The 22,198-nt window shown below is 40.4% G+C and overlaps 1 protein-coding gene across 1 annotated transcript; it reads right to left on the bottom strand.

The window, feature by feature from the left end:
- Positions 1-1,459: 1,459 nt before the first annotated feature.
- LOC104410213 (ectopic P granules protein 5 homolog) lies at positions 1,460-21,560 on the bottom strand (the record flags this gene model as incomplete). The annotated part of the gene is made up of 15 exons (XM_010020313.1): positions 1,460-1,719; positions 3,279-3,401; positions 4,059-4,223; positions 4,731-4,871; positions 5,448-5,602; positions 9,762-9,919; positions 10,262-10,417; positions 11,334-11,484; positions 12,085-12,199; positions 12,719-12,827; positions 15,204-15,277; positions 16,245-16,352; positions 16,908-17,044; positions 17,887-18,130; positions 20,622-21,560. Coding segments are annotated over 15 exons (3,035 nt in total), but the record flags the coding sequence as incomplete, so codon positions are not given.
- Positions 21,561-22,198: the final 638 nt, after the last annotated feature.

Raw genomic sequence — 22,198 nt, 5'->3', positions numbered from 1 at the left:
AAACAGCCAATGAACTCAATTGTATGCTGTTGCCTGTTATAGAACTCTTCTATAGCCCACCAGCTAGATATCTTCAGGTCACCGGCAACTGACCCTGACTTCCCTCCAATCGTCGCCCCAAACAAAGAATGAATTCATATGAAACCAGACAAGCTCAGCAGTGACTAGACAAGTTCAGCTGTGTCATAAGCAGGCAACAACCCAACACTACACACTGTCCCTCCTGCCCTGAAAGACTGTTACAAGAAATGGAGCCTGACATCATGGACTGGATGAATTCAGCAACTTTATAGGGATTGGTCTACAGACTAAGGAATGATCTCTCTCTCTTTGGGTATGGGTGTGGGTGTATATAAACACACACACACACACATATATATATATATTTATGAGACAAAAGTGATATACTGAAAAATGTGGGATCTGAGCATGACGTGAATGGTATGGAATAAGGGGTGGATACTGTCCTGGGTTGTTGACCTGTAGCAGTTATTTTTTCTCCTTCTTAGTAGCTGGTGCAGTGCTGTGTTTTTGACTTTCAGCCTGGGAACAACGCTGATAACACCAATGTTTTTAGTTGTTGCTAAGTCATGTTTACTCCAACCAAGGATTTTCTCAAGTCTCATGCTCTGCCAGGGAGGAGGGGAAGACGGGAGGAAGCAGAGACAGGACACTTGACCCAAACTGGCCAAAGGGGTATTCCATACCACAGCACATCATGCACAGTATATAAATTGGGGGGAGTTAACCCAGAAGGCCCAGATCGCTCCTTGGGTTGGGCTGGGTGTCGGTCAGTGGGTAGTGAGCAATTGTACCTTCTCCCCTTGTTATTTCCCTTATCATTATTATTACTGGTGGTAGCAGTAGTAGTTTTGTATTATACCTTAGTTACTGGACTGTTCTTATCTAACCCACTGAGTTACATTCTTTTGATTCTCCTCCCCATCCCTTCAGGAGCAGGGGGAGGAAGAAGAGGGGAGAGTGAGGGAGCGGCTGCATGGTTCTGAGTTACCAGCTGGGCTTAAACCACGAAAAGCATCAAGGTTACAAAGCTCTCTATCACTACCACCATAAGAGGTTTTTTCCTCCTCACTGTTTTCTGAATGCTGTGCTGCAGCTCTGCTGAAAGAAACACTGCCTGTAGAACAACCCCTTCTGTAAGTGTGGCAAAAAAAGATTCCTGTCCATAGCAATAATGCTGACCTCTTAGTTTCAGTACTACTTCTAATGACTTTTTTGGCCCTAACATGCAGAAGGCAAACAATACTATTAGCGATCTAAAGGAAACGTCATGTTGTTTGAAACTGTAGCCTCTGAACAACTGCTCAATCCCCTGTAGCCGAAGTCCTTTACTCTTTAAACATGAGTAAAGATGTTAATAGCCCTCAGTTCATCATTAGGTGGGTTGCCCAGTCACTGGGGCCATCCATCCAAGGTAAACACAAAACAGCAGACTTACCTGTGACCCAGCGTGGTCATTGCCAGCGCCAAGTAACAGCCAATAGGGATGTTGGCTTTGACAGCCTTCAGGAGAGGGTGAAGTGTGACCGACTCTGTCATGTCTAGCACATTGTCAGACACAGGGACTGCAGGCCAGCCATGCTGCACGCCATGGTCATTTCTATGAAGCTTTAACCTCAAAATCAAACCCCATGCCCACTGATTAAAAGAAGTCTCTGGTGTTTCTCCGTATCTAACAATGCTGGCTAAGTAGGAGACCTGAAACAAAGCAACGGAAACAGGAGTGAGAGGAAGCACAGCCATTGTACAGCACATATGGCAAGTCTAGGACTTGGGACAGCGTGGGTAAGTTTCCTCTTCTATTACAACACTGTGATACAAGATCAGAGCAACAGTAGTTATTTATCAGACATATCATATAACACAACCAGGCAAATCTCTCTTTCTATGGCTTTGATTTCCACCTCCCCTCACCCTCTCCCAACTCCATACCCTTTGGTAAAGTCTATCGATCAACTTAATACTCTTTTCCTAAAGTGTTTCAAACTACATACTCGGATTAAAATTTATCCTTCCTACTTAAAAAAAGCCAGACACAACCTTCAGTAATATTTCAGACTGGTAGTGAAAGGAGAACAAAATATATATATGTATACAAAAATACCATCTGTCAATAAAAAGCCTAAAACCTGGCACCCACACCTCAGAAAGTAGTCTGTAATGTGGACAGGCAGTCTCTGTGTAATCTATGTCTGTCCATTGTCATGAAGACCCTGTCTAGATCAGAAGAAATTACAAATCTTTGGGGAAAAACATACTGTACATGACCAGTGTAAATTGCAGAGCTGGAAGTCAATGCAGATATTTCACCCTCTCTGAGTGGAAGTACAAGAACCTAAACATTACTTTCTCTCAAGTTCCAGTTACAAGCTTATGCAACTCAGGACAGATTCACTAATACAAGTGGCAACCAAGGCTGAAACAGGCTTAAAAAAAGAACTTATCTAGCTGGCACAAGACAACAAACTATGTTTAAGTAGTGCAGAGAAGTAAGTTAGAAAGGAGCAGAGAAACAAGGAACATTAAGAGTGTGGGAAGAAAAGACTGGGGAAATGAGCCCAGGAGAGGAGGGGAGGAGAAAGCACTGTACAAGAAATACTGAGAAGATGAAGCACAGGACAATGCTAAAACTTCTGAATAAATAAATAGAAACATCTTCGATTGAACTTTTAACCTTGATAACTCTATCCTTCCATTCCCCTTTTGTAACTTGGAGCCATACCTTCCTCAGTCACCAGTGTACTGTAAAATTAATGTAATAAATGTTTGTAGGGTTTTCAGGTAACAGACTGATCACTGCTGAAAAACTCCTAAAGAGATTAACACTCGAGCCTTCAAATGAGGTAGGACTAAGAATTGTCCTACAAGAATAGGCAGAAGAAAGATGTCTCTTATGTTCACCAGAATAAGAAGTAGCCTTTCATTCAGCAAGTACTGTCCAACTCCATATGAATAAAGGATGCTTTGGAAGAACATTTGGCAACTATCCCACTACAGGTGGATAATAAAATAAATCTACAAGGAGGTCAAACTTAAAACATGTATTTCTCATACAGATGTTCAATGTAAGCCTAACACTATTTTGAAATAGCTCTGTGGGTACAAAAAAATACTGAGAGTTGGTATAATACAGTGTTCTAGTAGCAAAATAACACAGCTTTTAAACAGAAAAAAACAGAAAACAATGTCTTGGCCTGCAGTTTTTCCTGCTTATCAGTATCAGTAAGCCATTCCCTGCAATTCTGAAGGAGGAATACCTGTTTTATGCTTTCAGAAAGTAGTCCAGCATATGGTTTCTGGGAGAGATATTTCTGATACGCTTCCAGGACCATCAAAGCAACTTCAAAATGGACAGCTGGATCCAGATGAAGAGCATCCTGCTAAAATCAGAACTGCATCACAAAACTTTGGAACATGCCATGTTCTAAACATTTAATTCTTCTTACCAATTGCCACAGTAAAGAATTATTTTTGCCCAAGATCAAAACATACTGATTCCTGAAAAAGCATTCACCCTCGACTGGATTCTGAACTGATGGAGCTTCTGGAGTAACCCATTCTATAGAATATTTTCCAATCATTTAAATAATGCTCAGGGCTTTGAAATCTCTAATGTCAGTCATTAGTTTTCTGGCATTCTGAAAACATACCTGGATACCAGCCTGCAAACTACACTCATACCAGTCTCATGCACACTTCTTGAAGGATTCCTCTGTTTCTGCAGCCACAGACATCTTTATCAAGTGATTCACAAATATCGCCCTGTCAGCTGTTTCCTCTTGTTTAGAGAGAGGAAACTCCTGCTTAAATATCTCTTTTCATCTCAAGTGCAGCACTACAGGGAAGCAACACAAGCAAATCCTCAGCTGGAACACCGCAGAATTTTTGTGAAGTTCCCATCCTATTCCATCAAATGTACAGCTATCACATAAAAGCATGTAATTAACTGTTTTCAAACTCAATTATAGTCTCAGCTCAAGGAAAAATTTTGGTCTGAAAAACTCACTAGGTTCAGGCCTCCTGTTTTTAATACATACTTGCTCACTGAATCCCCAGTTTAGCCCTTCCAAGATGATGCAGGCTAGTTTATTCTCCACAGTTGTTAGACTGTAATTTAATAACCAGTCACGAATCAGGGCTATCTCAGATGAAGAAGGCTTCCACAGGTACAGCGGCAGTTCTTTAAACAGGTATAAAGAAACCTTTGAGGACAGAAAACAAAGGCTAATCAGAACTCAGTATGGAACAATAATCAGCATTATGCCATTTTATCTTAAAGAGTGATATGATGGAAGAAAACATGGACAGGTCTTTAACACAATCCATTCTTCTCCCAAGTAACACGTGATAGGACAATAGAAAATGGCCTCAAGTTGCACCAGGGGAGGTTTAGATCAGATATTAGGAAAAATTTCTCACCAAAAGGGTTGTCAAGCACTGTAACAGGCTGCCCAGGGCAGTGGTGGGCCTGCCATCCCTGGAAGTATTTAGAAGATAGGTAAATGTGGCATTTACGGTCATAATTTACTGGGGGACTTGGCAGTGCTGTGTTAACAATTGACCTCAATGATCTTAAAGCTCTTTTCCAAACTAAATGATTCAGTGATTCTGTGATTCATTCATACTAAGCCATATCTTATAAACAGAGTTTGGTACAGACTCTAGTTTTAACTGTGTGCCTGCTTTAAATGACAGATATGAGCACTTACCATCCCAACTGTCTCAATGGTCTCTCTAATCCGATCCAAGAGTACAGAAACAATCTGTGTATGGATGCTGGCAACTGCTCCCAGGAGTTCTCGACCAACTTTTGAAAATGTCTCTCTTGTAGAAAGACTAACATAAGAGACCTGAGAAAATGAGCACAAAGAAGTTACCGGTTATGGCTGACCCTCCTTGGCAGTGCAATAAAATGTCTTTTGGAAAATATAGAACCGAATTGCACTTGCTGATCCTGAACAAAGTTGGTAAGAGCCAATATTAAAACTTGAAGCACCCTGGAAGATAAGGAAACTACTATTTTGTATTGAGTCCAAAACTAAACACAGGAACACCACTACCATACCTACTGAATAAAAAGACAAACAAAGAAAAAAACCCAAACAACTACACACACAGAAAAAACACCACACAATGAATTTCAGAGCTGCAAGTTAAGACTAGCACGAGAAAAATGAAGCAAAAGTAATATTTTTGTTCATTTGTTTCATTCTAGCTTGGTCTATAATAAAGCTGGTTTTACTCCCAGAAGAACACTCACTCTAGGATATTTTAATTCAGTACTAGATTATAAATCTGAGAAATAGTACTTCTTAGTTCCATGGTAGAACAGACTACAGAAACCACGGATGTTTCACACCTTCCACTGTTAGAAAGAAAAAAAGCACATTCATCCCTTTTCTGAATGGACTACTAATGTTACTCACCTCATATATCTCCAGAACAATTATCTTGATAAAATCCTCATCAACATCAGCCCGTTTGGTTTGTGCCATCTGAGCAAATGTGGTGAGCAGACAAATTTCTTCTGAACAGTTCATTGTTTTGAGATACTTTTCAAAATTTTCAAGGTGCTTTGGGTCTAGAAAGAAAGTCACACGAAAGAAACATGATAAAGTATTACAGGACATATGTCATCAACATTCACACATTTATTCACAGCCCAATCCCAGAGAAGGTCTCAGTGGCAAAGGAATTGCATCATTGAAGGCTTGTAAATTAGTATCCTCTCTCCAGAACTGGCTGCTACCAGCTTTAAATATAAGGTGCTAGAAACACCATAATGTGCAGTAAGCCCATATGATTCAGTTAACATGCTAGTAATTAACAACAAAAGCTAAAACTGCTTCAAGAAGAGCTGGAATTCAATTTTTGACATCATTTTAACTATGCAATGTTGATCACCAACAGGAAGAACTGCTTGAATCTTTCTTTTCAAAAATGTCATCACAGTTTTAGCTTCCATGACATATTGGAACAATTAATTCTCAGATTAAACCCAAATTACATGAAAGAGTATTAGTTTTAATCAGCACAGAGCCAAAAGAAGATTAATATTAAACCCATTCAAACACAGCAGAGAGGTTTTGGTCAAGTTGATAGACTCTGGCCATTCCACATACCACGAACTCAAGCAGCATTTAAACTGGGGAGATCATTATATGCTGATTAAGATAAAAATACGTCAAAGCATCTAGCCCTGGGCTTAGATTATGTCTAAAGATCACAAGAAAGAAGATCTGTTTCAGTCTCCCAAACTCAATACAAGAAAATTAATGAATGCACTTGTTTGGAAAACATCTCTGAAAACAGAGAACTGCAGCTGCACAGGCGAGAAAAGCTAAGAGATGCTTTCACTTGAATTCATGGCAGGTTTTCTCTTTAAAATTAATAATGAGATGTTGCCAAATGTAAATAGACATTTCATTCCTCTGAGTGGGTGGGGTAACAGGAAGGTTGTGTAATGAAACCTGTACAGGACTTTAAAATAATTTTTATTTCTTCCAAATAACTTTAAATAGGCTCAGTGCAGCAAAACAAGCACTGAAAGCTGCATTTGAGCTGTAAAATAGTTTGGAGAGACGTCTGCTTCTTCTGAAGAACAACATACAGAATCCCAGACTGGTTTGGGTTGGAAGGGAGCATAAAGCTCCTCCAGTTCCAAGCCCTTGCCAGTGGCATGGACACCTTCCACTAGAGCAGGTTGCTCCAAGCGCCTCTGTCCAACCTGGCCTTGAACACTGCCAGGGATGGGGCAGACACATCTTCCCTGGGCAACCTGTGCAAGTGCCTCAGCACCCTCACAGGGGAGAAATTCTGCCTAATAACATGCCAGTCAACACTGTTTACAGTTATCTTATCACAGCATTAGAATATACTGAAAGCACCCATTGTGACACTCATCTACTTAAACTTCACAGGCATGTGCTCAGCATGCTTGTGATTAAACACTTCCACTTAGGTTACATTCTATTTTAAGGGCTTTCAAGAATATAGCAACTGTACTTCAACCTGAGAAGGTCAGACTCACACAGCCAAAACATCTCATGAACACTGTGCTAGAGGATTGTGCAATTTAAGCGAAGAGATTTTCCATATAAGATAAGCTACACAACTGACAGATACAACAGACATACATGGGGTGTCTCATCTATTAATCTCCCTTTCTTAATGCTACCTTTTCATAAAGTCATAGAATCAACCAGGTTGGAAAAGACCTTTAAGATCAACACATCCAACCTTTACCCCAGCACTGCCAAGTCCACCACTAGACCTTATCGCTTTTATCCTTACAGTAGAAGTTAAGAGCGCTGTGGGTTTTGTTGTTGTTTTGTGTTGATTTTTTGGGTTTTTTTTTAGGTAATGCAGAAAGACCAAAAAAGAAAAAAGGACTACATGTAAAGGCATAGCAGAATGACCCACAAACGTTGAGAAGGGGTAGAACATGCAGGTAACGGATGTCTATGACAGCAATTGTCCTATTTCCCTGTGAAGTGTCTGTCAGACCAGTTAAGCAAAAGAGAAGGGGTTTGAAGAAGGACAGAAGAGAAAAACAAGATCTGGTAAAGTTAAGGGCAAAGATTATATGAAAGGAAAGAGAAGGGCTGGTGTCGGCTTCTGAGCATATGTGCACTAGACCTTGTCTGCTGCAAGTCATAGCTCTGCAATCTCCCTGAAACTTTCTGCTTCAGCTACACCTTCCTCTGTGATCAGCCTATAGGGCCCACATGCTGCAGATCCCACACCAACCTCAAACCCACACCAAGCCACAGCTTGGCAGTGAAGGATGGGGACAAGGCAAAAAAGGAAGAAACGAGACTCCACCTTAACCCTATCACCTTACAGCAGGGCAATGACAACTTCTCCACACAGCTGCTACTTGAGCCAATTCCCTTCCTCCTCTGTACGTTTTACCATGCTGCAATTCAAGTTCAGAGAGACTCTGAATCAATGGCTCCTTAAATCTTGATACTGGCAGTAAAGAAACTGTAACAAGAAATGTTGTGCAGCAGGTTCTTACTGTCAATTGCAACAGAAGAAAGGACAAAGCTGTTAATCCTTTATTAATAAAACTTACAGAGAACACACGCTGTACTCACTCGTACAGGCATCAAACATCAAGAAGAAACGGTAAGGTCCTTGCTTGTCAGTGAAAACATTTGTTCCACAGTAAGTTTATTAACATTTGGTCCAGTTGAGAACATGTCAAGTAACCAGATTTCCCGTATGTCCCCACAGGTTTATTTTATATCTGGTAGCTCTCATAGTTAAGAAGTTAACCTAGTAAGTGCAGCTCCACCACTGCACTCCATTTTATTATGCTATTTCTCCTATATCTTAAAAGCAACTGTGCTCCCACCTCTATAGATGCAAGCTTAAATCTTCCATCAGTTAGCCAAAGCTTGCTACCACCTCTAGATACACTCTTAACATTTCTCAAACTTAATTTTGAAAGGGAAATCACTGAAAAAGGTTTTCTCCCAAGAGAATGTTAATACCGTGGTCTTATAGGGTACGAATTACAGGAAATTATGTCAGCATTATATTAATAAGTGTTAGTCAGAAGAAGCTCTTTCAGATTAGATGAATTTCACTGAAAGAACTGTCTAGACATTTGTGACAAACAGTATTATGCTGACATAACCCAACAAGGAGAATGAAGAAGATAGAAAATATCCTGCATCAGCATACAAGGGACTTCGAAACATAAAAGTTACCTAAAAGCAGAACAAAGCCTGAACAAAACAAATCAGTATTTGCTACTGCCAGAGCTGCAACCCACCACAACATACTACATTCTCTTTGCTTGAGATGCAGTAAAAATTTCTTGCAAAAACAAATAAGTCTTACTGAAAGCATGTAACTCACTGTTTTGGGTAGCAAATACTAACCAGATCAGCACCTCATGAAGTGTACACAGCTATAGTCTTGATCTCCCTCCTACTTTGCATAAATTGCCTTCAACGTCAGCTGAACTTGTACAGAGTCAAGACACTCAATAACCTCAAGATCACCATTTTCTCCTGCTTCTCCATCAAAAGACTTGGTTAATCTGCTAACAGCTTCTGGGCTACCACAGAGCTGAAAAGTAAAACTGACAGCGAGATTTGCTCCCCCTGAAGACAGCAAAGAGGCTGTGAAGTTACAGCTTTGTTTACCTGTCTCCCTGCCAATTAAATCCTGGAATACTTTCCATGAAGGCAGCAGCACAGCGAAAGCAGCATTCCAGCTGGCATTTAAGTAACTCTGCTATAGCTGAAGCTACCACAATCACTGAGGAGATCAATACAGGACAGAAGTCAAGGGGAAACAGAAAGAAAATTGGCATATAGGAAAAGCGTCAAAAGAAGGCTTGAAGTAAGGGAAACATCTGTAGTTGTGGAAGATAAGCAGATCTCCCACAGTGTAAATTACTGAAGCTAAAACTAGCAAGTCTTGGGGAGAGGGGAGAAAGGAGGACTGGGGTATTTATATGATCAAATTCTATCAAAGGTCAAGATGGGACCTGATACCGGGATACAGAAAATGTAGCTAAAAAAAAACTAAAGGGACAGTAGATCCAACAATTCCTGTTAAAAATGAAAGTCTGGGCACACAAGTACTGGAAGACCATGAACTACTCAAGACAGTTCTAAGGCCTCTGGACCCATTTAACAATGGAACCTGCAAAGTATTAAACATGTAGCTTACGCAGCAGCAGCCAAATAGATTAGAACTGGTTCTGAGCACAGGAATTCTACCTTTGAGTCTTTGCTTGCAGTCAGCAGGTTGCAAAGTAGAGCAGAGGTTTTCCAGGTTCTCACTCTCTGCACAGTGCATTACAAAGAAGAGCCTCCAAAGCATACTGCTGGATAAGGTTCCATAAGGCATCTCGGACATGAACAACCAGACTCCCAATCTGTTGGATTTGAAGAGGCGGACAGAAACAGTGTCACCCTGATAAATTCCAACATTTTAAAAGGAGACATACTCATGTATTTCTGCCATGTAACAGAATTAGGATGTGTGTTGGTATCTTGAATTCTGAGTTAACCTCATTTTGAACTGAGCAAGAGCTTCTGTCAGGTGCTAGAATTCAAGGCATAATTCCTCCCCATCTTGATGCTACCAGTGTGCTTAAAAATCCTGCATACTGCAGTGTTATTTAAACCATTAAGCATTCAAAGTCACTTCAACTCCCCGTTTCAAATATCTAACTCCTCCAAGATGAAGCCAGTATCAATCCCATGGGACAGCCTACCTTTTTGCCTTCAGAACATGTAGAACAGCTCTGAAAAACAGTTCATCAAACTCCAGCTGCAATTTTTCCACAGAGTAGGGGTGTGCTACTGATCCATATTGTTTATTGCTGCTAACATATTGGGCCCAGTGGTCACTCACATGACAAAGTGTCATCCTGCACAGCAGAACAAACAAGTGGAAGAAGGATCGTTAAGTATGTCATCACTGTACAAAAACACAGACAAGTGCAACAAGATCAGAGCCATGCTCAACACTTTGCCCTCTGATTTCCAGAGATTTCTATGTAAACAGCAGTAATCTAAAATTCCTATGTTTTCCTTCCTTGGTTTTGCAAGCAAAGAATGTATAATATTCTGTTATACCAAACTAGTTTGTGTATGAACTTTGTTTGGAGCCTTAAGGTAATCACAGAATGGTTTGGATTGAAGGGACCTTAAAGTAGCTCCAAGTCCCATCCAACCCAATCCTACATGGCAGGATTATACAGGAATAATTATACTAAGAAAGTTACTCTTCTAATAACACAAAGACAAACAAGGATTTTGTTTCCTTGAAAACACACTCATAGAAGCCACTGCTTCTATGAAATGACTGCTAGAGATTTAAAAATAAAGAGCAACTCCTAGATTTCAATTACATTTGCTTACTTCAACCGTATGATGATTTTCAAGGAGCATATTAAAAGCACTATATCTGGATAACAACAGAAAGCAAACACTAATATTTGTTATACGAAGGGGTGATTTGAGAAACTATTTGTTGGATTTCAGTGTCTTCCCAAGACAAGCCTAAGCATATACCTGATGGAAGTTAGCCTGGTGTTCCACAGCTCACCCAGCTCCTTCATACCCACAGCATTTAGACTCTACAATTCCCCAGCTTTAGAGTGAGGGACTCTAAAATTACAGATTATCAGACTGCTATCCCTAAACTGACCAACAGTCATGGCAAAATCTACCCAAGCTCTGTTTGGGGTTTTTTTGTTTGTTTTGGTTGGGTTTTTTTTTAAACACTTTAAACCAGATTGTATTAAAAAATTAAATCATGTCACAGAGAAAATATTTTCTTACTTGATCAGCTGACCAATTCGCTTCACAAACTGTCGGTACCGTGCTCTGTTAAATGTTTCCAACCCCGCAGACAGAAGCTCCACTAAGGAATTTGCAAATGCAAAAATCTTCATCATCTCCTGGGGAGTTGTTTTTTCAGGAAAATAAGCACCTAAGACCAAGACAAAAAGAAATAAAAATAAAGTCTCAAAAAAAGTGTGAATTCTGGATTTTTAAAGTAACTTCACAAGCATTCAAAGAAACGATTCACCACAGACCTGGCAAACAGATTGTTGTTTGCTAGCTATGTAATGAACTGATATTTATATTTTGCTTAGGAAATGAACAATTAATATGTTTTAAATGTGAAAGTACAAACAAAATTACGCAGGTTATAAGACCTCTAGCATGCAATTATCTTCTTGTACTTGTCCAGAGATTCAGCAAAATAAAGAATTAATAAATAGAGAAAAATCACAGTAACATTTCAACTAAGAGGAAAAGAAACAAAATTATTTCTGAAAGCACATCTGGGAGTGTAATACCAAGCAGATCAAAACTAATGTTTTGCATGCTAGTATGGCTATAAGTATTTAAGTTATCCCATACACATGGGATAACTTTCGTCTCATCTATTTAGTCTGTGAGCTATGCACAGTTTCATTTTTACTTCACTCAGACTCTCATAATGCAGCAGCATTCTTGGCAGTTTTAATCATTAATACAATTAGTGTAAGCAAAATGAATAATAACTCTTTAGCAGCTGATATACCTCCAGATTTAAACCCAAGGAACTGCTGAAAGAGTTCATGAAATGGAAACTGTGACAACAGGGCAATCAAGTCATCTTCCAAAAGCAGAATCCAGCTTGTTTCAGGATCCTCATCCTATAGAAAAATACAGACACTTTTAGTAGCTTTACAATAAAATATATTGTAAAAGGGCATTGCTACCGTGCTAACTCCATTTTGCTTGTAAGAGAAAAACAAAGAAAGCACAAATAAACTCTCCTTCCCACATTATAAGCCTCTAAATTCCTCTTCTCTGTACGTTCTTACATAAAAGTGCTCATCAGTTAGGGAACAGAACTAGAGGCAATGCTATGTTAGTCCAACACAGCTTCTAAAAGGAAGTTGTTCACCTATATGTCTACTGCCATGCTCCTTTTGCACACAACAGCTCAAAAATTTAAATCCTACCAGTAATACTCATTCTGGAAGCTCCACTATTTACAGTTATATCACAGAGACAAAAGGAGAATAAAACAGATCTAAGTTTTGAATGACGTTATTTAACCAGAGAAGTCAGCTTTTTTTCTCTATTTCAGAAAAAAAAAAAAAAAAAAACAATACAATAAGCTAAGCAAAAGCATAAACGGAAAAAAAGAAAGAAGTCTTTTGCCATACCTCTTCTCCTCCTTCATCTACCAGAGTCCAGTTCCCAGATTCTTTCCCAGATGAAGAGGAACTTTTCCTTTCAGTTGGTTTCATATGGCACACAAAGTCCACCCGATTTCTGATTTGAAGTGAAAAATAAAGTTCACAGAAAATTAAAAATTCTGAATTAAGTCATCTTTTATTTAGGAGGAGATATTAGAAATACAAATACAAGAAATAAACAACTATGTCAGAAAGCAGCCCAGTAGAAAAGAACCTGGGGGCATTGGTCTTCTGCCAACAGAATATGAGCCAGCAGTTTGCCCAGGCAGCCAAGAAGGCATCCTGGCCTGTATCAGCAATAGTGTGGCAGCAGGGCCAGGGCAGTGATCATCCTCCTATACTGTGCTCTGGTGAGGCTACACCTCAAATCCTGTGTTCAGTTCTGGGCCCCTCACTACAAGAGAGACACTGAGGTGCTGGAGCAGGTCCAGAGAAGGGCAAACAGAGCTGGTGCAGTGCCTGGAGCACAAGTGTAATGAGGAACAGGTGAGGGACCTGAAGGCATTTAGTCTGGAGAAGAGAAGGCTCAGGGGGAACCTTATTGCTCTCTACAACTACTTGACAAGAGGTTTTAGTGAGGTGGGGGTCGTCTCATTTCCCCGGTAACAAGTAACAAGGACAAGAGGAAATGGCCTCAAGCTGCGCCAGGGAAGGTTTACACTGGAGATTAGGAACAATTTCTCCACCAAAAGGCTTGTCAAGCACTGGAACAGGCTGCCCAGGGCAGTGGTGGAGTCACCATCCCTGGTGGTGTTTAAAAACATGTGTAGATGTGGCACTTAGTCACATGGTTTAGTGGTGGACTTGGCAGTGTTAGGTTTACGGTTGGACCCAATGACCTTGAAAGTCCGTTCCAGCCTAAATGATTCCACGATTCTAAATGATTCTATGATAACCTTGGTCCTTCAAGACTCACACAAATATGCTGTATTCAGTAAACGATCTTCCAAACAATATTCTGAGCAACGTAAATGGCTATCAGCCCTGTACAGAAGCACAGGCAAATATGCAAGAAACAACACTGGTCTTGCACATGTGTTAGACAATGCCTTTAAAAAAAGAAAAAATCAAAAGAAGGATATCATTCTTCAGAAGATGTCCTTTATGGCAATCATTTATGGCTATCACCCACTAATTCAACAACAAACAGGATGAGTGCTCCACTACATAACATTCATAGCTGCATTAGCTGGACACCACATCAGTGCTAGTAAGACTAGTCCTATGTATGCTGAGCTACCACAACTGAAGACCTTCCAGGAAAGAGCTGCCTCAAATCCAGCCACCTCCAGTTCCATATATTAGATCACCTTATGTCTGGGATACTGATCTTCAGATTCTATACCATATAAATCCTTAGCTGTTCAGATACAACAGCAAGTTAAAAAAATGTGCAGAAAGGTTATATAAAAAGTTAAAATCCTAACAACCAACTTCCTTCTAACTTGAAATGTATTGGCAGGACTCTGCAGAAAGTGCCACAAAACTCCAGCATAGTATCACCCTCTGATCTTAAATTCATACTCTGATAAAATTTGCATTTAATTTTTAATACATTCCTATTAAGATACTGATCTCACAAACCAAATTCAGCATTCAAATTTGTTCCTAACATGCAGCACCTGTAACAGACAAGTCTCAGCTCTTTTATCGGTAAGTACAGCCATTGTGGAGGCTCTACATTATTGTATCAACAGTTGAGAGCATCACTCCAGATACTTAAGTCAGCCCTTGTTCAAAACACAAGCATCAAAATGCACTGGCAATACTCATGCCCTCAGAACTCTTGTTTCCCCAGGCAGCTGTAGAAAAGAAATGTGAAAACAAAACTCTTCAAAATAATAGCTTCCAATAAACAGGACTCCCACTTAACTAAGGGTCAGGCTATCAAAATCACTGTGACAACTCTAAATACCAGCAATCTGACTCTTTAAAATTTGGGCAGAGAGGGAAGCAAATTATATATTTAATCTGAAGTACTTAAGTGCTTTCACTAATGACCGATTTCATTAACTAGCTTCTCCAAGCACCAAGTATTATTTACAGATTAAAAAAAAGGATGAAAAATAAATTACGAAGCCTAACCACCAAATAAACCAATTTAGCAAACCCTCACTGAAGTGCTTCTGTTGCCAAGACAGTATAATGAACAGACCATTGAGCTAGGCAAGAACTCACAGTAACAAAACATGCGGGTATGTAAGTCTTCACAAGCTGTTTGACAGCTGAAAGCAAGCTGCATCGCACCATGCACAGTAGAAGAATGTACTGCCAGGGCTGTGTTTTAAGATGAATGAGTAAAAAGAGTTTCATCTAAACTGCAAGTTTCTTACTTGTGCCTGCTTTTATGACTGCCTGCAATGAACTTTCAGACTTCTACAAGGAGATCATGTGTCATGTTTTCTCCTTTTAAATAATTAGAACATATTTATAAAACTAAATTCATACTTACTTGACAGGAGACATAAGCAAGGCGAGAGACTGCATGAAATGAAAGACACCTGATGGGTTATCCAAGACTTTGATCTGAAATTAAATGCAAAAATCTAAGTAAATATAAATAAGCCAAATAAAGGGCAAATTAGTTTTAGCAGAGAAATTCAAAATTCAAGTTTCACATTTTCCACTATCTCTTTGTTCAGACTAAAAAGTATCTGTCCAAGACAGTACCCACACCCTGGAGAAAATATTGCTATGACAAGATATTGGCAGTTGTTCAAAAGCAGTAGTTACAAAAATTAAACGAGCAAAGGAAAAATAACCATCAAAAGCTCCATAAAAGAGACAGCTTCTGTTTCACATGTACTGCTGGGCACCAGGGGAAATGGGATGTTGAGCACAGGGGAAGTTAGGATCCTACCATATGAGGTTAATGCTTGCACTCCGAGATCTTAAGGGTCTTTTCCAACCTAAGTGATTGTATTCTATCATTTTATTTCATTGCTTGCCTTTCCCCATTTTGTGTAATTGCAATCCTCTTCCTACAGCTACATTTCCAACAGCTTCCCCTTTTGGAGGAGAAAAAAATGCTCTCTGCAAGAAAGGCCTGGTGCTTTTGGGTATCTGCACTCCCTCTGATCTATACAGAGCGAGCTCTTTCCTTGACCTTGAAATTACATAACTAATAAAGGAAACCCGTCCCATTTCACTATGCAGGATATAAAAATCTGTTCTTCATTCCTTACACACCAATCAGAGCCACCTCCAACCTCACTGGTCTTATATACGGTTACTGCTTCAAGTCTGAATATTCTTCCCATTTCTTAGAGAGCACTCCCAAAACCTTGACTCCCTTTCATGGTGTTTCCCCGTTAACCTGTTCATGGTTGGGCTAACATCAGTAAATACATCCCTTGACAAACCCCTCACTGTAAAGATGATCCAAATGCCTGGAAACACGGTGTCAGCATGAGGAGCTGACCAGGCACAAGACACTCTCCTCTCTTCCCCACTCCACTTCAACTTTCTGACAATAAAGAATTAACATTCACACCTGAATGAATGGACAAGCCCATTCACTGATCCCAGCTGGACACCGAAGGATGTGGTTGAAAAGGAAGAGGTGGTCACCTGGACAGCCAATTCTTTGTAACACAGACACCTAAAGGGAAGAATATTGGAATCTTGTGAACAATTTCAAGGTTCATTCCTTTGCTAACTAGAGTAATACTGTGTTTTCATTTCTCTTCCCCATGCTTTCTAACAAACTTCAATTTTCCGAGCAAGTTACAAGAGAACAATATTTAAGTCTGCTTGCTCAGCTTATGAGATACAAATTGTCTTCTTTGGTGCATAAAATTAATTACTTTGAAATTTCATTAAAAACTAATTCACTTAGAAATAAGCAAGAATAGAAGTTTCTCAAAAATTACAAGTCTAATTAGTTTTAACTTCAAAAATAAAAGCATGATGAATATTAAGTCCACTCTGAGCAGTGTTGGCTGCTCAGGTGCCAGCCCTCGTTAATGCTGCTGACTTCCACTGACTTCATCAGACAAGTGAATTCAATCGAACTACAAATTCTGTTCCTCAGGTAGAACAAACCACCAGAAAATCACTGCACATGGGACAGTGAGAGAAACAGTAACACTTGCAGAAATCACTCCCAAATTCATCCTACATGCTGGATCAGACACATCCATGCTTACTCCCTCACCAGTCTCTGCAGCCACATGAGAAGGTCACTCTGGAACTGAGGATCTTCAATAACTCTGCGAGTAAAACTGAAAAGGACGCTGATACACTCCTTCAAGTGGCCCAAGTCTGAAGATAGATTTTCTGACTGCTTTGAAACTGTAAATAAAAAAGATAATTAAGGAGCTTTGATGAGCAGCTCTCAGAATACTTGTGTAAGTAGTGGTTTTGGGGCTATACTGAAAACTTCCTCTCTGTATCGATAGATACCAAGATATTTCAACACAGCTGCTTGCTAAATCTGACAAAGAAGAAAACTCATGTAGAGGACTTCATATAATCTTATAATTAAACACCAGACACTAATTACAGGAAGAATATACTATGGATACTCTCATAAAAGGTCTCCCTTCAACGGAAACTGTACAAACCATCATTTACCATGCATATAAACCACCTAGGAGATGGAGACAAAGGGAGGAGGAGTAGGAAGGATAAACGTCCAGGGCAGAAGCAGGAGGAATACTTTAGCAAAAATATTATACTGGAACAAACCCAAGTAAGTAATACACCTAGGATGATAAACAAAAGGATTTCTAAGAATTAGTGCTGCAAAATTTCAAATGGCCTTCAAAGAGACAGTAAAGGAGGAAAATTATCCAGCTGGTTTTAGAATTGTGCACAATCAGTTTAGAGAAGGCACTGTACTACACATTGCCTTTGACAACAAAAGTCTGGAGTCTGGGTGTCCCATCCCACCTGGTGTGAAGAAGAAAGCACTCCTGCATTCAGCTTCCACTCTGCAGGTGGATAATTTAAGAGCATTTTTGCTTTTCCTGTGAGAACAAAGTTTCTTTGATCCCTACAAGAGTTCAGCAGATTTTAGTATCAGAGGAGAAACACTCCAGCATGCAAATTCTACCATGAGACTCCAAACTGCAGGTGAACAAGGTGCTGGCCAGTGTGAGCAGCATGGAGGGCGGTCCGGACCAGCAACACACCTTGTTCCTGTTGCTGAAGAGCCACTGATCTCAGGAGGGATGAGCTGCTGAGCAACCTGTAGACATACGACTCCACCTGCAACCGGGACAACACCGAAGTGTATGAGTGCAGTGCCAGTGTCTGATGCACGTGCTCTGCTTTGGCTTCCAACAGCCTTTTCAGTTCCCCCAACGCACTGTCATTCAGCTCCACTGTCTGGTAGCGATGGTGACCCGTCACTTTGCACTGATCTGCACAGACACCCTGGAAAGAGACCAATTATTTCATGTAAGTGGTTCTGCCATTTTCTTGGGTCAAGCATGCTTACAGAAATTAACCTTGACACAATCCACTCCTCAACAGATTTCACAGCTTTCACGGAAGGGAACAAAACGTAAGTAGAAAAGACAGATACTTGGGAACATCCTACATACTTTTCAGAGCTACTGATTATGGAAGATTCACATCCTTGACTTCTGAAAAAATAACCCTAGAAACCCTCAGTAACTCAGATTTAGAAACAGACCTGAAGTGACTTGTCTGTATCACTTACAGATGTGAACAAAGACAAGTTTCATTCCCAGTTAGCACACCTGCTTCTTTATAGATTTAGATAAACATTTGGAGCTTTTTACAGCTTGGGTTTTTTACAGCTAACATACATACTGAAACAAGATAGATTTGTTCCTAAGCTCTCAGAACTGAGTATCTGCAGCAATTCTCCATTTTATGTTTAAAATTTTGAGATGTTAACTGCAATGCAACTTTTTCCCAAACTGGAATTAAGATCTGAGGCCAGCCTTCCTCTGCCCTGCCTCCTGGACCCAATGATCTTAAAGGTCTCTTCCAACCTAGTTGATTCCATGATCTCTTAATTCTTCAGCACAAGAAAGCCACAATACATAACATTCCTGTTTTATTTTTATGCAACAGAAAACATACTTCAGAAGCAGCACTTTGGACGCTTAGCATGAATACACCTGTGTTTCCTAAGCTAGTAGAATAAGAATTTTAAACCAGAATCATAGAATTTGGGTTGGAAAGGACCTTAAGATGATCCAGTTCCAACCCCACTGCTATGGATAAGGACACCTCACACTAGACCATGTCACCCAAGACTCTGTCCAAATTGGTGCAAAGACAATTATTCTGGACATACAATAAATAAACAGTGAATTGGAATGGAATAAAGCAAGCAGCAAGCTTAGCCCAACTGTATGATGACCAGTGGGGTTGTAAGAGTCAAGCCAGAATTGTTTTCAGTGTAGAAAGTGATGAGCAGAAAACTGAGAGTCCCATGAGGTTCAGTGTTGTTCCCCAGTAAAAAGGAAGATTCAGATCTGTTCACATGGATGCCTCTCAGTGTCTCAGCTCTGAGGAACTGCACAGGAGAGGCACTGCACTCACAGAAATAATAGTAAAAGCTAACACATACATAGGTCTTTAGCACCCTTGGACAATTCTGGTGATATGTTGGCTATAAACAGTATCAGAGAGCCAGAGTAATTTCCCACTGTAACATCCAGTTCCAAAGACAAGTGACACAAAACGAGTTTGGAGAAAAACTTTCGTGATGTGCGCCCCAAAGTGCTCCCCAAAGCTCTCTGGTTTGCAGACAGAAAGGCTACAGAGAGCCATGAACACTCTGGAAGTAGCTAAAACTACAGCTACACTTACGGAGCAACAGTTACTGGAAGTGGATGGACCTCATGCTCCCTCTGCTTTGAGCAACAGGATTGGCCAAAAGCATGGCTCAAGCTCCTCTGCAGTTGCCACCTCTAGCAGCAGCATAGCCAGGAATGACATCAATGAAAACTGTCACTACAGGCAGCAAGGCAGATGGGACCTCACTTGGAGTATTGTGTACAGTTCTGGTGTCCTCTACATAAAAAGGAGATGGAGCTGTTGGAGCAAGTCCAGAGGAGGGCCACAAGGATGATAAGAGGACTGGAGCACCTCCCGTATGAAGATAGGCTGAGAAAGTTGAGGGTGTTCAGCCTGGAAAAGAGAAGGCTGCGTGGAGAACTTACAGCAGCCTTCCAATATCTGAAGGGGGCCTACAAGGATGCTGGGGAGGGACTCTTCATTAGGGACTCTAGTGGTAGGACAAGGGATAATGGCTTTAAACTTAAACAGGGGAACTTTAGGTTAGATATAAGGAAGAAGTTCTTCACAGTGAGGGTGGTGAGGCACTGGAATAGGTTGCCCAAGGAAGTTGTGAATGCTCCAACCCTGGCGGTGTTCAAGGCGAGGTTGGACAGATCCTTGGGCGACATAGTTTAGTGTGTGGTATCCCTGCTTATGGCAGGAGAGTTGGAACTAGATGATCTTAAGGTCCTTTCCAACCCTAACTATTCTATGATTCTATGACATCACCACTACAGTCATTCTGAAGTCCTCCTCCACCCACTATGTCCTGCATCTACTCGGAGTACTGTGATACAAAATTCACCCCATGCTACAGGCAGAACTGTGTGTGCACAGCTTGTTCTGATTGACTGCAGAAGTGAGTCTGACTCCAAAAGAGAGTCTACCCTACACCCATCAGAGTTTAAATAACAAACAACAAACTGTCTTAAATCTCAACAGGATGACACCGTGAAGTGCTGCAGGTCAGTGGAGAGACAGAAAGCAAAAGCAACCACCTTTTTCAAAACAAAACAGCTTAAACACGATAAACTTAACAGCAAGTAAACTTAATGTCTGGAATCACATCCAAATATTTTGGGTTCAAAAGTGGATTTGGCAACAGCACCTGCACAGTTTTCTGTTCTTCTGTAAAAGTCCATAATCTCCCCTTAACGTTTTGGCAGTCTGTAGCCATAGCCTGGAGCTCTGCCTCAGCCAGCAACAGCTGCTTCCTGCAACGCATGTAGTTCAGGAGCAGTTCATAGAACTCGTGCCTGTCCTGATGAGCAACGCTTTCAAATTCCTCCGTGTAGGAATCAACGTTCTCCAGCCATGAACATGGCTCAAAGATTTTGAGCTGTTCCCTGGTAAATGCCACCAGCTCTGGCTCGGTAGGCAGCTCTGGATAGAGCCTTTCATTGTGCAACAGTGGCTTAACTGCTATTATGGTTGGTCTCTCGTAAGACAGTTCAGCTGACAAGTCTGGATAAACTGGTTTGAATACTGGCCGCGAAACACGTGCTTTGGATTTCTCAGAGAGCTGTGAGATACTAAGAGGGAGCTTCTCTGAAGAACAGACAAGAGGATTTTTAACTTTTTGTACATTTTCAGGTCCTTTATCTTGTACAAAGCCCGCTACTGCCTGCAAGCCAGCAGCACTGGAATGAAAGGTACTACTCAACACATCAGAGTTTCCTGATCTGTTAGCAACCACCTCCACAGAGCTGTGAGGTTTGTCCAATTTGCTTTTTCCACTCTTCTCAACATCTTCCCCACATTCCTTATGGGAAGGATAGGCTCTGAGCTCTTCTGCACCTGTGGGAGGCTCCAGAGTTGCTGTCAAAGACCCTTCATATGCTGAAGATAAATTACTCTGGGGGATGTCAAACACATCACTTCTGGGTTTTCCATCCTCTGCTTCCCCACTGAGATGAATTTCTGTAAATTCTCCAGGATGTTCCACTTGCACTTTATTGGCTTGAGAAGACACATCTGCCACAGGAGGGAGGAAAACATCATCAGACTCTTGTACCTGGGTCTCCTCACTACTTTTCTTCTTTTTTTCCTAGGAAAAAAAAAAACAAAAAAACAAACACAAAAAGAAAACCATAATTAACAGTGTCAATACGAGGTGAAACTCCCCTCAAATCCCACCATTGCCAAAACTAGTGTCTGTCAACACCACTACTGCAAAAGCTCCTCTTTAACACATTGATTTTCATACCATTAAACATAAAAACAAATGTACCACACAGATCCATGTTCTTTAGCTGCCCTTTGAAGCCTATCTATCAGTGTCTATTTTCTTGGTCAGTTCTTGATCAATACTTCAACATTTCTACGAAAGAAACTATAAATATCACAGGACAGAATGTTTTGTTAACATAAAATATTCAAAGTAACAGCAACCTGACCTCTAAAAAGAGTCACGAGACATCACCAAATTAAAAAAAAAAAAAAAAAGAAAAAAGTTATTAGTGATTTGCCTTGAGTTTTACACAAATATTTTAATAGATGAAAAAATATTTTCAAAAGGTAATGTCAGACCAAAGAAAGTCTGAAATGCACTCCCCAATCTTGTTCTAAAACCATCATAACATCTGTACAATTACTGACATACCTATTTTTAATAGGAATTACATGCTAGAGATGTAGGAAAACTTGGCAATGACTTTAAAATTGCAAATCAATTGCCCACTTTCA

Source organism: Nestor notabilis, unplaced genomic scaffold (genome assembly GCF_000696875.1).
Source record: "Nestor notabilis isolate BGI_N333 unplaced genomic scaffold, ASM69687v1 scaffold898, whole genome shotgun sequence".
Taxonomy (NCBI): domain Eukaryota; kingdom Metazoa; phylum Chordata; class Aves; order Psittaciformes; family Psittacidae; genus Nestor; species Nestor notabilis.
This window is presented reverse-complemented; position numbering and strand designations above follow the sequence as displayed.